This window comes from Poecilia reticulata, linkage group LG3 (genome assembly GCF_000633615.1).
Source record: "Poecilia reticulata strain Guanapo linkage group LG3, Guppy_female_1.0+MT, whole genome shotgun sequence".
Taxonomy (NCBI): Eukaryota; Metazoa; Chordata; class Actinopteri; order Cyprinodontiformes; family Poeciliidae; genus Poecilia; species Poecilia reticulata.
The window spans coordinates 956,627-972,374 of record NC_024333.1 but is presented as its reverse complement, the minus strand read 5'-3'; the positions used below and the strand labels follow the sequence as shown (position 1 = coordinate 972,374).

Sequence of the window (15,748 nt, the reverse complement as noted above, 5' to 3'; positions counted from 1 at the left end):
CTTAACCAGGGTTCAGAAACACAGTCAGTAGAAATGAGATAAAGTCTTCATGAGATCATGGTGTTAAATTCATGAACATATTTAGCACCCAGAAAAACAAACTGATGCACAATGATGAAGTACATGTGTACTAAACAGAATTAGGAAGACCAAATGGGACATAACCAGGCAAATTGACCTGCTCCACATTAGTAACTCAGCATCACAAAACTCATGGAAATGTTCCAGTTATTGTTGCAGGTCAGCTGGTTATGTATTCATGAGTTATGAAACTTAACCAAAATAAAAAGAAACAACAGAACACAAGGGAAAAATCTCTGTTTCCCACATTGCTCATTATGCCAATTAAGTAAGGCTTTTTTTAACTTCAGTATCTGTAAAAATGATAAACATACAATCAATTGTGATTTGTTTTTCCACATCAGCTCTACTCTTTTTGTCACATCTCCATGTTTGCTGGTTACACTGAGCCCAGCTCATGACATAGTCTTGATAAGCAGGTGTTCTCTGGTGGAGACAAACCGAAGCATCCGTTCTTCTCACTGGCTGCATCTCTTGACAGTCCATTGAAGGGCTTGTATTGTTGAACATCTCCATCCTCTGTTTGGCTGCTCTCTTGTTCTTCCTCCTCCTCATTGTCACTTCTCTCATCTCTTGTTAGCTGTGACACAGAAAAGTTTAAGGGAAAAAAAATTAAACTTTCAAAGTTAGAAACACTGTTCCTCAAGGTGCGAGACCAATGGCTAAAGTTAAATGAGGGGAATGGTTTACCTGAAGAAGAAATTGCCCCAGATTTACTGAAGGGAAATACAACTATGATTCTATTGGTATGTTTTTTATCTTAAACAAATAGGGAAAATATACACTTATAATGAACTTATTATATACCATACGTATATATAGGTCAGTCAGTCAGGTATGTATAGGTCAGTCAAACACTAAGCTTCTTGTAGACCTAGATCCATAAATCTCCTGACACTTTATGACTCCATTCTGTAAGGATTCACAAAGCTACTGTTAGGTTATTTATAATCCTTTTATAACTAGGCACAGAAAACTCATACATTTGGTTTTATTATTGCACCAATAATAAAAAAAGATTAAATTTTAGTAACACAAAACAAGCAAAAATTAAATAAATAAATAACAGAGTTAATAAATTCCGTACCATGGGCTCGTAAATAAACCATCTTTGGTGAACACAATATGCTACCATACTATCATTTTGGTGTAATATCTTCACAGTGAGCCTCGGTTTTCCACAAATCTTGATAGTTACAAATCATTTGCAGTTAAATTGCAAAGTTTATTTTTGTATTTTTTTCCCCAAAAATTAAATGGAAGGTCTGACATTGCCAGTGCAATGGTCAATGGACAGTGGCACCTTCGCCTTTAGATGAAACCCTGCAGTACTGCTTTTCAGTTACACAACCTTTATATGATGTGGCTCTTGTCCAAATCCTTTGGGTTTTAGGTGCTGTGCAGTAGACTTTGATAACTGTTGACCATATGTAGTCCAAAGCTGCATTTATGCACTTCTGTGTTCCATCAACCGTATCAGCAGAGATAAATTTTGAGTTGACGCAATGCGCCAACACACACATACGCACACTTTCACAGAAACTGTGAACAACTTACTGTGCCAAACAGAAACTTCCTGATCATGCGGAAAATGAGGTAGGCCCAAAATATGTGAAGGAAGAGAAGAACCACAAGCATCACATTGAAGAAGTAGTAGCCAAAATAGGCTGGGTAGTGATGAACCGGGTAGACCCAGGTACAGTGGATCAACCTGAAGAACAACAACAACTGGTGTGAGTGTTTTCTCCCAGTGTGAACAGTTAGAAAACAGAACACATGAACTGGATCAGCATTAATCTCTTATTTATCCTGTACTTATTAACATTCTGATATTTTTTGGTGAGTCTGTAAGGTCTATAAAGCCACTCAGCATTTTATTCATCTAATTTTGGTTTGACATGTTTTTGTATGGACCTCTGAGTTGTGTTATGCTGTTTGCAGTGGTGGGAAGTAACAAAGGACAAGTACTTCGTTACTGTACTTAAGTACAATTTTTATGCATCTTTACTTTACTTAAGTAGATTTAATAATGGGTACTTTCTACTTTTACTCCACTACATTTTACAGTAAGTATCTGTACTTTTTACTTCACTACATTTCTACAAAACTGTCGCGTTACTCGTTACATCCAAGTCGCGTTGAGCTTTGGACCTTACCACAGGGGCAGCCTTTCATTGGCTAATGCCTATTTTACGTCACAGCGCAGCTATCACGTGCCTTACCATCTCACAAACTCATGCTAATGTACATTGTGGACTACCAGACCGACAGAAAGTTTTTGCGTCAGGACTCGAAAAAAAATGGTTCTCCGTCAGTGGGGTACCTGTACAGGCAATGTCAGATATCCTGATTGTGTTTGTGGAACTAAAATTCACAGATTTCCAAAATCTGAAACGGAAAGCCTTGCTTGGATTAAAGCTTTTGCACGACCGCATTTGCTGCTCAACCGTTGTAGGATCAATAAGAACAAAGTGTCTGCTGGCGTAAGTATTATTGCTTTGCTTTCTTTGTGTTTAGTGAAGGAAAAAAAGAAAGTCAATAATAAACATCCATTATGAAAACCTTTTAGCCAAGTACAGCATAATGGCAGTACTGATACAACTTCTACATCCTGAAGCCTGTCTGTTACACAGTCTTACATTAGCTGAACAGATCAATATGCAATGTGTACCGTATCTGACATACATTAAAGATTTTATTTCACCTGAAAAGACTTTTTACTAAACTGTAATCGTGTTAGCCACGCTAACTTTTACTAAACTGTAATCGTGTTAGCCATGCTAGCTTTTACTAAACTGTAATCGTGTTAGCCATGCTAGCTTTTACTAAACTGTAATCGTGTTAGCCACGCTAACTTTTACTAAACTGTAATCGTGTTAGCCACGCTAGCACCGAGTACCGTGTATCAGGCCTAAGCACATTCGAACCCTCTAAACCATGAATGTCCAACTTACTCAGCCTTGCGAGAACAATAGGCATCAGTGATCTTGTCCACGGCTATATTTATGCTGAGGGTGTGAGAATCTGCCGTTTTTCCTCATCGACTGTGACTCGCACAATGTTGGAGGCAACGCGTGGCTAAAACACCTTGATGTGGTCCAAAAAAATGACATGAACTTGTTGGTTCCCTTGTCCATTGTCGTGGCTGATATTTTGTAAAAATCCGGCAGAAATGCTACACTAATGACTCCGAAATACTCTGCAGAGAACGAAAAATGCCATGTTTCGACATTGGAGCTAAGCTGTTAATGTGAGACATGTAGTCACGTGGGACTTTCGAGGGGCGTTTCTGGGCGGAGCTTGGTAAGGTCCATAATGTGACTTGCATGTCTGTTGTCACCCATGCCTCCCCCTTTACTCGCACGCGGAGCTCCAAGACATGCACAGTGGTTTTTGGGAGAAGATGTCTGTCTAATCTTCAGTAATATAATAGCGCTGCATAAATCATAAGATATGGCGACATGTAAAATAAGCAGCACTTCGCTTTCACAGACGGTGGGGACTTCGTCCAACTTTTAGCATCGCTTCAAAGGAAAGCTTAAAGAAAGGTAAGCTATGTGGACGTGATGCTAGCAAAGCTAGCTGTACTGACTGAGACATGTTGCATCTGCCATGAAAAAAAAGTTGTCACTGACTTATTGTGTGAAGGTGGTGACCGAGGTGTCGCAAATATGGGACAACGCTGTGACCAAAGTCTGCATTGATATGATATTCGATTCTTCTGGACGGATCTTTACTGATTAAATTTATTTCAGCTTTAAGTATTTAATATCTAGGTGTTTTATAGGAATGTGGATCTTTAAGATCAATTTGAGAAGCAATTTTGATAGGCAAAACTTTATTTTTTTGTGTCATGTAGCGCGGGGTGCTGGTCTTGACTACAACTCTGCTATGTGGCTCCTCGGTTGCATGTCCTCCCCCACCCACCTTCTTTCCATCCCCTTTCTGTTGGATTTCTTTAAAAATAAATGCCACTAGTGGCAAAAAAAGTGAAGTTCATGCTATGTTAGGTCAGGAGACAAGATGTTTCCATCCCTGAAATTATGATGCATAGAATCACATATCTAAGTCTAAACTATGTTACAGAGTAAACACAATAAAAACATACTTTATCTGTGGCATTGTTCATTAAAATGGCACATTTCTAAATGCATTAGCAAGTACTTTTACTTTTAATACTTAAGTATTTTTAAAAGCCAGTACTTATTTACTTTTACTTAAGTACAAATGTTAATGTGGTAGTTTTACTTTTACTTGAGTACATTTTTGTCTGTGTATTTGTACTTTTACTTAAGAACATTTTTGAGTACTTTCTCCACCACTGTATGTTTGTGTATAAAGAATAAAATACTTTAATTTGAAAAAAAAAGTTTACTTTTAAACATCCATCCATTTTCTGTACACCCTTGTCCCTTAGTGGGGCCGGGAAGGTTGCTGGTGCCAGCTAACGTTCTGGGCGAGAGGCGGTGTACACTCTGGACAGGTCGCCAGTCTGTCGCAGGGCAACACAGACAGACAGGACAACCATGCACACACACACTCAGACCTAGGGACAATTTAGAGAGACCAATTAACCTGACAGTCATGTTTTTGGACTGTGGGAGGAAGCCGGAGTACCCGGAGAAAACCCACGCATGCACAGGGAGAACATGCAAACTCCATGCAGAAAGACCGGGGCCGGAATCGAAGCCAGGACCTTCTTGCTGCAAGGCAACAGCTCTACCAACTGTGCTACTGTACAGCCCTTTTAAACATATAAAGCATAAAATAACATGAATCGTGATACACGTTCTGCACATGAACATATATTTTGATTTGAGCAAATCAAATTGAAAATGAAATATTATTCTACGTAATCATGCAAACATCATGTGCATCATTTTTGTAGTTGTACATTGGAMCTCTTGGAAAAGCTTACCAAAAAGGAAAGATGATCAGTCGTGTTACCATAAACACAACGGCAAAAGCAACAAAAAGACCATGGCTGGTTTTCTCCCATTTTGCGTAGTTGAATAATTTGGCAGACTGAAAAAAAAAATTTGAAAAAAACAAAACAAGACATGAGTTTTAAACAATTAATACCAATGCATGTCTCATGTGTAGTTTAACGAACAGCAATGAAACTATTTATTGTCTAAAGCATTCTTTCTCAAACTATAGTTCCAGACCACTGGTGGTCCGTGGAACTGTGCGTAAACGACCGCTTATTTGCCGTGACATGAGCTAAACGTGTGACTCGACAGCTAGCTCACCAAAGGATTGTGTTAAAAGTATAATGGAAAACTGACTTAAAAACATTTTGCAGTTTCCAACATCTTATGTTCAATGTCTTATGTTAAAGATGTTCTTATACTGAACATCTTCAACATTTTATGTTGAAGCAATAAAATGCTTCCAAATGTTATTGCTTCAACATAAAAGCAATAAAATACTTGTATAGGTGTTGAATATGTTCAACGACTAAGTTGAATATAAAATGTTTAACATGTTCTTATGATGATGTTCAACATAAAATTATCAACAAAATCAAGCACATTTTTGCTATGAGTGAAGTATTTTTGTAATTCACTTCCTAAAAATATAAAAGAATGAACTGCTGACAAAAAAAGTTACACATTTTTCACTTTTTCCCTTTTAGGGAACTAGATCCATGTCGTGGATCTAGTTCTTCATATACTTATATATGAAGTATTTACTTCATATAATAAACCTTTACTGTGTTAAAGAAAATTGACAGTTATGAAAAGTGTAATACTGCTGATCGTCTTTTTGTATTGTATAGCAAAAAATACATGAGGAAAAATTAACTAAATTGAGTTGAATTGATGAATTGTTTCATCATGCAAAATAGATTTTAGATTTCAAATTCAAGTAAGCTGGTTTATTTTGGGGATTTTGTTATGGCAGGTCATTTTTGACCCGTAGGACAAGGGGAGTAAACAAAATGTTAAGATCTTGCAAGGGTTAAGAGACTAAAACTTTTATTTCAGGTTGCATCTTAGGTGGTCTGTGACTGTTTGTTAAATGTGGTCCTCAGCCTGAAAAAATTTGAGAAACACTGGTCTAAAGGAACCAGTAGTGAAAGACTGGCATGCAATACTGGCATCATGAGACAGTAAGCATAGTGTTATGTGCTTCTTTATCTGATGGATTCATTTGGTGTAGTAGTCTTCAGTTTCTCATTTTAGCAGGTATGTCTTGTTTTATTTGAAAATTCTGATTCCTTCTTACTTGTTTCTGTGCCGTTTTTCTAAAGCTGCTTTCAGATCATCTTTTGGTCCTGTAACCTAGTAAATTCACCTTAATTTGCAAAGTATATGCACACAAACAAGGGATTTGACTTCAGTTTGGTATGAATGTACAAACATGTAAGCATGTTTTACAAACAAAGAGAATGAGATTAAATTGGTGTAACTGTTGGATCTCCAGCCATGAAGGATTGAAACTACACAAGGCTGGTTTGGGATCTATTCATCCCATCATTTGGGATCTATTCATCCCAAACCAAATGCACTGCACAAACCCACTTTAGCTTGAGCTCCAACACCAGAACATGGAGGGGTTTCAGGAAGGAAACTGATGTCATGAAAGCTTAGATCAGGGCAGGAACCAAGACAAACTATATCCCTCAATAGCAAAGATACATAGGATTCTGTTAGTTCATCCAGGACCAATGTACTGTGCAAAGATTTCAAAGTGCATGAATACAGCACATTATGACTAAAATCTATGGCTTAACAATAATTGTGTCTGAAATTATGATCCGTATTTCTCACTGACCTCCAGTAAAATATCAGAAGCATCATGGACCAGCATGACCAGGGTTCCCATTCGGATGAAATTTGCACACCAGGAAAATGACAAAAGGACTAGAGTGGCCAAATGGTGGATGATCTGCTCCTTGAAGTCCTGAATTACAAACAAAATGATATCCTTCATTTAACACAAAAATACACAGAGGAAAGGATATCAATGAATAATAGAAATAAAGGTTCTCAGCAGAGAGTGCAGAGAACATTTTTAATTTTCTGCCAACGGAAGCTTTCATTTCAACCAGTACAGTATTTTTATCTCTAAATTTTAAAGCTTTCTAACTATCAGAAAAATGAAAACTTTCAGTATTTAACATGCAATTACACATAATTTACATAGAATTCTGAAACTGAGGAACAAAATTGACGTTTTGATCTTTCAGGTGCATGACTCGCCTTTCTCTTGACATCAAAAGCAACGCTGCAGAGAAGACAGCCATAAAAGCTCATCTCCAGGATGTAATACCAGTACTGAGAATCCAGCATGGACTGTGGACAGACATGGACAAAATGAAACAACAGGACACACTTATACATACAAAAGAATTAATCCTTATAAATGTGCTCTCCATTTCATTTCCATTCAGTATAACTTCTTCTCATCTTCGAAGGGTGGGTGGGGTTTGGGAGGAGTTTTCTGTGTGAGGTCACCATCAGAGGGAAACACAGACACAGAACATCTAACCATACATGCATACACTCAAACCAAGAGACCATTTAACCTAACAGTCATGTTTGTAAAAGAAGTGAGAGAACCCAGAGAGAACATATAACTATCCATGGATAGTTAGAACATATAAGTGACATGCAGAAAGAGCACAGGCTGGGATTCAAACCTGCAACATTCATGCTGCTACTAACTTTTTGTAAACCATATATGAAAGAATTACAGATGTTAACATAGATATCAATCTTGGTTTCATATTTGCTTAATTAAATTGTTTTGGGCATGTCAAAGTTCTGGTTGCTATCTGTAAAAACATTTATTAAATAAACAAACCTGCTTTGGATAACCTGTCCATACTTGTCTAGAGTCATACAGCCACTCTTTCTGTAAAATATAGACAAAGAAAATCATAATTAGTCAGTTAATGAAAATCTAATTGGCAGTAACTGCTGAAACTGAGTTGTCAGGGCAGTATTGTGTATTTTACAGCCACATAGTGCAAGACTGGCAAACTGTCATCTTCAGTTGTTATAAAAATGGTGAATTTAACAAATATGACTTAAAAGAAATTTAACTGTGTAATTTAACGCCTTGAAATTAGGCCTATGTCTCTTTAAAAACTCTGCCTTCAGGAAGTTATCACCACATTTCTCATCTAACGTTGACGTTTTTACCAGCTGAGAAGTCATTTGTATGATGAGCTCAGCAGATGTGCAGTTCCACCAGGTGTTTGCTAATTGCTGCTGGCTAGTCTGAAGGAGCTGAGTGGGAGAGAAGTGGGCAGGTTTGTTCTGTAAAGGCGGAAGCTCAAAATCTTGGAAGTTGCAGCTCTGAGGAGGAGCTGCGCCTCGAAGGTGGCGTTAGGGCCAAAGGGGTGTTTTGCACAACTGAGTAGTTGTCATGGAGATTAAAGTATTTATGCTTGCATTAAAGAGTCAAAGCAACACTTATGATGAAGGGTATCAGGGTTTCTCAAAAAAGTCATTTTACATAATACTGCCCCTTTAATGGGTTTCATACTTACATTATAAAGTGCTGCGATTCCTCCTATAAACGCAGACAGGTAAAAGACAAACCTCCAACTGCAGCAGCAGAAGAAACATTGCATGCACACAAATTACATAGCAAATTTATGAGTATTTAAAGAAATAATATCACAAACACAACTGCACACTTACAAAATCAAAGATGACACCACAGCAATGAGGTAACAGATAATTTTGGTACAATTGGCATAGACAGAACTATGAACTGTTGAGTGACTTAAATGTGTGCACCTCATGTATTATTTCAGAATCAGACAGCAAAGTATTTCTATTAAATAAATCCAGGTGCTATGGGATGAAGAACATTAATTTCTCTTCATTTTGGTGATTATTTCAAAATCTAAGATACACTTACTAATTAGAATATTCCATCAGAACAATAAAAAAAAGTATTTTTTAATTGCAGAGTTTTGGGCTTTTTGAAAAGTAGGTTGGTGTATTGTTGTACAGTATCTGCACCCAGTGCTCGGTCTGGGCTCCTTTTGCTAAATCAATGCAATATGGATGGAATCATGAAGGCCAAGTTGTTTTGTTCGTGGCCTTCAGCTTGCTCCATTGTCGTTTCTGGTGTCCCTCATCTTGCTCTTGTCCTGGTCGACACATTGGACCGGCAGATTACATTTCCCCTCTTCCTCCAATCCCTGGGAGCTTTATTTCAAAATGAACTAACATTTGTGATGCACGAGAAATTCAGAAACACAGAAAAATAATAATAAACACCGATTTCTAAGAAAATAATGATTTTCATAAAGTTTTGTGTTTGAATAGTACATCATACATTTTTTCAGTAACTTAGTTGGGTTGTTGCAGCAGATTTTATTGTATTAAATCTTCAGACAATGTCCTATTTCAGCTTGTAGACTCAATTTGTAGCATTTAATCAAAAATGCTCAGTCTGTGTGATTCTCAAAAGGGAAAAAGTGCAAATGATGTAGACCTTATGAAATTATCAGTTAAGTTTAAAGTTTAGACAACTTAAACCAGGCAATATAGTTTGGTCTAAACATTGATGAAATATTATAAATCTAAACTAGCTATATGTGGCATTTACTTTATGTCCATCAACAACTTTAACATGGGAATCAGATATTTTGCTCACTGGGCATGTCACAATGTTAGCTTTATTGAATCACTAACATTTATTTATATTTATTTAGCCGATTAATATTACCTCTTAAACAAGCATCCAGACATCCTCACACACACACACACACACACACACACACAGAAAATGAGTAGTGACCTGGCCTCTCTGAATTTCTTTAGGACTCCAGGATGGTCCTGTCTCCGTCTTCTTCGGAACCAGCGTTCAATTTGCCTGACAGGCAAACTGCTTTTCTTAGACAACCCATTAATGTCAGCCTGAAATTAAACACACACAAGCTGAATAAAAATGTTTAAAAGCAACATGTTCTCAATCATTTTTGTGTTAACAGTTTATATTTGGGAATCTGAAATATCTCAAAAAGACTTTAGTTTGAGTTTCCCGGAGTCTAGACCCATTTTAAGGGATTTTCTGTGACATCATTTATGTTTTCACAAATGTGTATTTGCATAGTTGCACTACAGCTCTTAAAAAAGTTGCAGCCTGTGGAAGCCCAGGGGCCTTAAGGGCCCGGCTAGAAGAAAGCTGTTGTACTGTAAACCTTCAGTGCTTTGAACAAAGCAACAAGGTTTCATTAGGACACCAGTTGCTAGACTGGTTGTCTTCCAGTTCAAAGTTAGGAATTCAGTCACCAACCCCACAGCCACAATGTTTATAGGCAGAACAATGACATGAGAGGGACTGTATCTCCATAGACAACATTGGATCTATACCCGGCAACCTGTAGGCATGACGTGGGCGTTCCTGTGAATGACTCAATCATTCACAAGTAGCATTGCAAGCTAACCTAATTTGTGTGAGGAAACTAGAGTACCCAGAAAAAAAACCAACACATTCACAAGGACATCATGCAAACTCACCAAGCCCTGCATGCTCACAGAATTAGTCAAAATGATTTTGAATGAGTTTTTTCATGTTAAAGTTTTGTTGGTCTTAAACGTTAACACAATTGCTGCTCTTCTATTTTAAACATAACACTATTTCTGACCGATATTCACAGATGAACTCTTTCAGATGCTGGCTGGTACATTTTTAATTTACCGTTTTACCTGAAGTGGATTTTTACTATGAGTGCTGTAGTAGTTCTCCAGGATTGGGTTGTGTTCTACTTTCAGATGGACTCGATGTCTGATTCCTGCAGCGACTGCGAGTGGTGTTGCTATCCACCTGCATCACATGAAACACACATTCAGAAGGAGCTGTGTCAGTGGAGAAGGATTTCAGCGTGCCGTTGTAACAGTGGCTCCACACAAGTGAAGAAGTATGTGGAAATACTCCTGATTCAGCGTGTCTCCTGAAAGAGACGCAGCGTGTCTCCTGAAAGAGACGCAGCGATTGCCGTTATTATTTTCATGTATTTAGTTTCCTTTCCATTGAAAGTACTTTCTGGATCTGGATGCATTTCTGTTGTGTTGTTTCTGTCATATGAAGCCTGAGCCAATGGCTTTTGTTAAAAAGGAGACATTCCTTTTCACCGTCCTGACATGCTTGATCAGTAGTGTGTGTATCTTCAAAGACAATAACTTAGGCAACTTTCCCCATTGATTGGTATTGTAATTAAACTAGGCTTACTATGTTGATATTAAAAAGGGTATGATCAAATATTTTTTTAAAAACCTGACTACAATAAATTGAAGCGTGTGGTTATAACATGACAAAGTGAAAAGGTAAATAGGAATGAATTTGTGCTGTACTGTACTTTATTTACACATGCAGGCTTATTTTCTAAGAACCTACAGTAAGTTCTGAGATTTTAGCCCCGATCAAAATTCAGCACAGCCTCAACGGATGATTCTCAGCGTTTTTATTTTCTTTTTGATCTAGATCACCAAGAAAACTAAAAACATATAAACATTAAAGTACAAAACATGGGCTTACAATGCAAACAACAAAACAAAATACCAAAACGCACCTCGCGGCTTTCACTGGAGAAATGCAAATCATTTGCTTTTGTTTATGCAGACATTTGAATCTCGTTGACAGTTGTTTTCCAGCAATTCACAGTAAAACTGATTGCTGCCAGATTTTATAAGACCTGCCCTGATTGGCTACGGCACCCGATAAAGCCCAAAATAAAACATGGAAAACTATATGCGCCATTAAATCAAAACTAAATATAAATCAATGAAAGCACACAAACATCTATAAACAATCTGCTCAATTTGAAAATTCACATTAAATAATTTACAAAATTCACTGAATAATTTACACAATTTATTTCAAACAATTTACAATCCGTTACACTTAACTTTATACAGCTGAACTATTTTTTAAAGGCCAACACCAAATCCTCAAGAACACAGAGATGATGTCTGTTCTTTACTCAAGGTGGGAAAAACAAGGACAAAGTTCTTTTTAGCCACTTTACAACAACTTAAGTACATCAGCTCTTTGGAAGTTTGTATCCCTCCCACTCTACCATACCTCATACCCACATTTCATATTTCTCAGAACCACGTAAGAGGAAAGTTTTGTCTGCATAAAATGTCAAAAACAGTTGAATGAAAAGAGTGATTCCTTTCTGTTCTTGCAAACTATCTATTGTCCTTAATAAATGTATAGAGTCTGTCAGTCTTTTAAAACTCAAGTTCTTGTTCATTATTTTAGAAAAAATGCGTGCCGTACATAACACATATTGTAATCTGCATTTGAACTCTTACCTTTCAAACAGGTATCTGACCAGTAAAAAGCTGAAGGCATAGGGGACTGTGACATAGAGATGTGAGGCTTTGGCATAGACCCGACCGTCCCTGTCTTCCAAGTCGGCCCAGGACAGTTCAGCAGGCAGCCACAGCTTGTCCCACCAGAACCACTGATACAGAGTCTCCAACATCTCCTTTCTAAACAGGGAAAGCAAACAGGGTATGAAGATGAGACAACAAACAAAAGAACAGCTTCATTAGAAAATGTTATCATACAAGTTCCCTATGTACACACTAATTCACTCCTGAGGTAAACATATTGCTACTAAGCAATCGTGGCGTTTTGGAAAGGAAACCTGGAGAAAACACGTGGACAGGGTCCAGTCATTTCTTATTGTGTCTTATTAATTCCTATGGTCAAAGTCAGGGGTGTCAAACTCCAGTCCTCAAGGGCTGCCATCCTGCAGTTTTTAGATGTGCCACACCTACAAAACACTGGAATGAAATGGCTTAATTACCTCCTTCTTGTGTAGATCAGTTCTCCAGAGCCTTGCTAATGACCTAATTATTCTATTCAGGTGTGGTGCAGCAGAGACACATCTAAAAGTTGCAGGGCAGTGGCCCTCCAGGACTGGAGTTTGACACCTGTGGTCTAAGTGGAATACTAAAAATAAGGTTCCAGAGAGAACCTCCACTAAGGAGTGTGCATTTAAAGATGTGACAATTTCCCTGTACATACAGCCATATTTCCTAAACAAATATTGACCTAATCATCACTCCCTTGGTTTCAAATCCACGCCTTTTTAACAATCGTCCCTCCCTGTCATAGACTCATTCACCCACAGACAGAGAGAGAGAGCAGGGCGGGCAAAATAAACAAGGCAAATGCTGACAAAGAAAGCCCGGGTTGAAAGTAACCTGAAACAGGTGCAGATGATAAGGGTGAGCTCATGCTAACTGGGTACCTGTAGCCTTTAGCCTGGTTAAGGAGCAGAAGCTGAAATGTTCTCTGACTTATTTGTAGGATCCCAACAAAAACATCAGGAATGTCAGTTTTCCCTTTCTGCTGTTTTTTTGAATAACAGCCAGTGTAACATGTGCATGGTTAATAATTAAACTTCCTGCATTTTCTTCATCAATGTCATACCGTGTACAGGGACATCAACAGGATTTCCAAAATTAAGACATTACGACAACAAAGAAATAATGAACCCAACGTTGATACGTTGGAAGTAGGGATTGTTCTGTAGGTTCCTGGTTTATCTCTATCATTGTGTCCTTGGGCAAGACTCTTCACCTGCTGATGGCGCCGCTGAGTGGCAGTGTGAATAACAGCCATTGACCATAACTTATTAGTTTTTCTGCTAAGTCTTGTTAACCATAAACCTCTGTGTTTTATTTTTTCTTAAAAATGTAAAATGTTTATAGATTAAGTACCTACTTTTTTTTTCCAAGTTATGGTTTATGAACTGCTTCAATTCTTTGAGCTTCCTGGCCTCCTTGTCATCACACTAATCTTTTGCTCCCTTCACAGAAAGATTCAAGTCCAAAACAGTAATATAACTTTGAGCAAGAGAAAACTCCTTGGTTTTCAAAAAGTAAATTTTCAACTTAAATCTGACAGGAATGTGAAGGTATTTGGACTTAAAATGTCAGGTTTGGAGGCAACTGATTACACTGGAGTTTATTTAGGGGTACCACAAAATAAAGGGGGCTAAACATAGATGCAGACCACACCCTTCAGATTTTCCTGTCTAAGAGGTAATAATAATAATTAATGATAAAGAAATAAAAAATAAGAATAATAAACTTTATTTAAATAACAGACAGTGCTCAAACATGTCAGAATCCGATGTGCTGTACTGTGTTATAGCATAAGATAATTCTCATCTGCTGGGCTTTGGCAGGTTACAAATAGAAATATAATACAATAACGCAACAAAGTTGAACACAGCAGGTTATGTTCTACTCTCACTACACACACACACCTATATAAAAACACACACACACTCATAAATGTATAAATTACTGCAATATTAATGGAGACCATAGCCAGGCAACCCACGTTATTGATTTTGCTTTGAGCTGACAAACAAAGCTGAGCACACAGTGAGGGAGTGTGTCACCGCTCCTACTGATTCATAACAAACCACTGAACCTGAAACTCAAGAGGAAGAAGCTGAAGCTTATTTCATGCCATTCATTTGTGACCCCTTTTATTTTTCGCTTGGTTCAAACTGTAGTTTATATACAATTAAAGCATAAGATATTTTGTTGCATAATAGTATTATTGTATATTTCTGCTTAAACCACACCTGTTATGAATGAAGCCAAAAATAATTAAGCGCAATAATTCCACTGTATCACAGCCAATATTATCTCCAGTGAATCAGGAGGAACTCCTGTCAGGAGTGATTTCAGCTCTGAGCTCACAGGACAAACCCAGACATCAACATCCTGTTTGTCTCAAACAAAAAGATCTTATTTATCCAAAGTGACCAATGACAGACTTTTTACAGCAATAGGACAAACTTCACAAAACTTTGGGACAGATAAATGAGTCGTCCAGCAACCTTCAGGGCTCAATGTTTCTACAACCAGAGCTACACATACTTAAAAAGTGCAAAAAGTCAAAACAGTGAGTGACGGTCAGATTAAAAATAACATATCAAGGTCAAAGTAAAACAGACTTACCTATCCACTAACTGCCATCAAACACAGAAGGTAAGGGCAGCTGTTTATACTCCAGGTGGCTGTTTGTGTTTGCTGTGAGAAATGGAGGTTGGCAGGACAGCCCTTTATAGCACCCCTCCCCAACACACGCACGCACACACACGTACACACACACATGCAGATTCCCAGCAGCTAGTCTCTGTATAACGTTTTTTTGGTAACGCCCAGCACAGCTACAATTACCTGCGAAGGTCTTTTCCTCCCCTCCAGGAAGTAAAGGCAGGCTGACAAACAGCATCAGGTGTTTTACTGCCTTGAGGAGATCTTAATGTTCCTTTACCAAGTTTCTGATAACTCACAAAATAACAGGTTCCCTTAGAAAAGAGCCATCTAAAGAATAGACGCAAACAAGATCTGAATTAAATTAGATTTTACTTTAGATACAGACATTTACAGGATTGTATTCTTAGATTTTTTGTATTTCTAAAATTACACAAATGGATAGGCTGTTTGTTAATTGTGCTCATAATGTTGACTAGCTCAGAACCGAGGCAGGATCCTCCAGACACGACCGTTAAAGCATCTTGCATTCAGACAAAACTCTTTTTTTCCCGTTTTTCTAACTTGCTCTACACTCTGTTCAGACACCTAAAAAACAGGAGTTACACTTACAAAGGTGTTCAGATAGTAAATGTACTTTAACATTCAAGCCAGGCACAAGT

At 37.8% G+C, this 15,748-nt stretch overlaps 1 protein-coding gene across 6 annotated transcripts; it reads right to left on the bottom strand.

The window, feature by feature from the left end:
* Positions 1 to 46: 46 nt before the first annotated feature.
* Positions 47 to 15,132, bottom strand: cers3a (ceramide synthase 3a). Of its 6 annotated transcripts, none has more exons than XM_008404943.1 (11): positions 15,048 to 15,132; positions 12,372 to 12,551; positions 10,761 to 10,878; positions 9,850 to 9,968; positions 8,585 to 8,642; positions 7,894 to 7,944; positions 7,290 to 7,382; positions 6,862 to 6,990; positions 5,000 to 5,106; positions 1,639 to 1,792; positions 47 to 661 (listed from the first exon to the last, which is right to left on the bottom strand). In XM_008404943.1, the coding sequence occupies exons 2-11, from the start codon at positions 12,542 to 12,544 to the stop codon at positions 461 to 463; spliced, it is 1,203 nt and encodes a 400-aa protein (XP_008403165.1). In that variant the 5' UTR covers positions 12,545 to 12,551; positions 15,048 to 15,132; the 3' UTR covers positions 47 to 460. The 6 variants fall into 6 exon arrangements, with proteins under 6 accessions (XP_008403165.1, XP_008403164.1, XP_008403167.1 ...); XM_008404942.2 differs by lacking the exon at positions 15,048 to 15,132 and adding an exon at positions 13,120 to 13,216; XM_008404945.1 differs by lacking the exon at positions 15,048 to 15,132 and adding an exon at positions 12,872 to 12,889.
* Between the last annotated feature and the right edge of the window lie 616 nt (positions 15,133 to 15,748).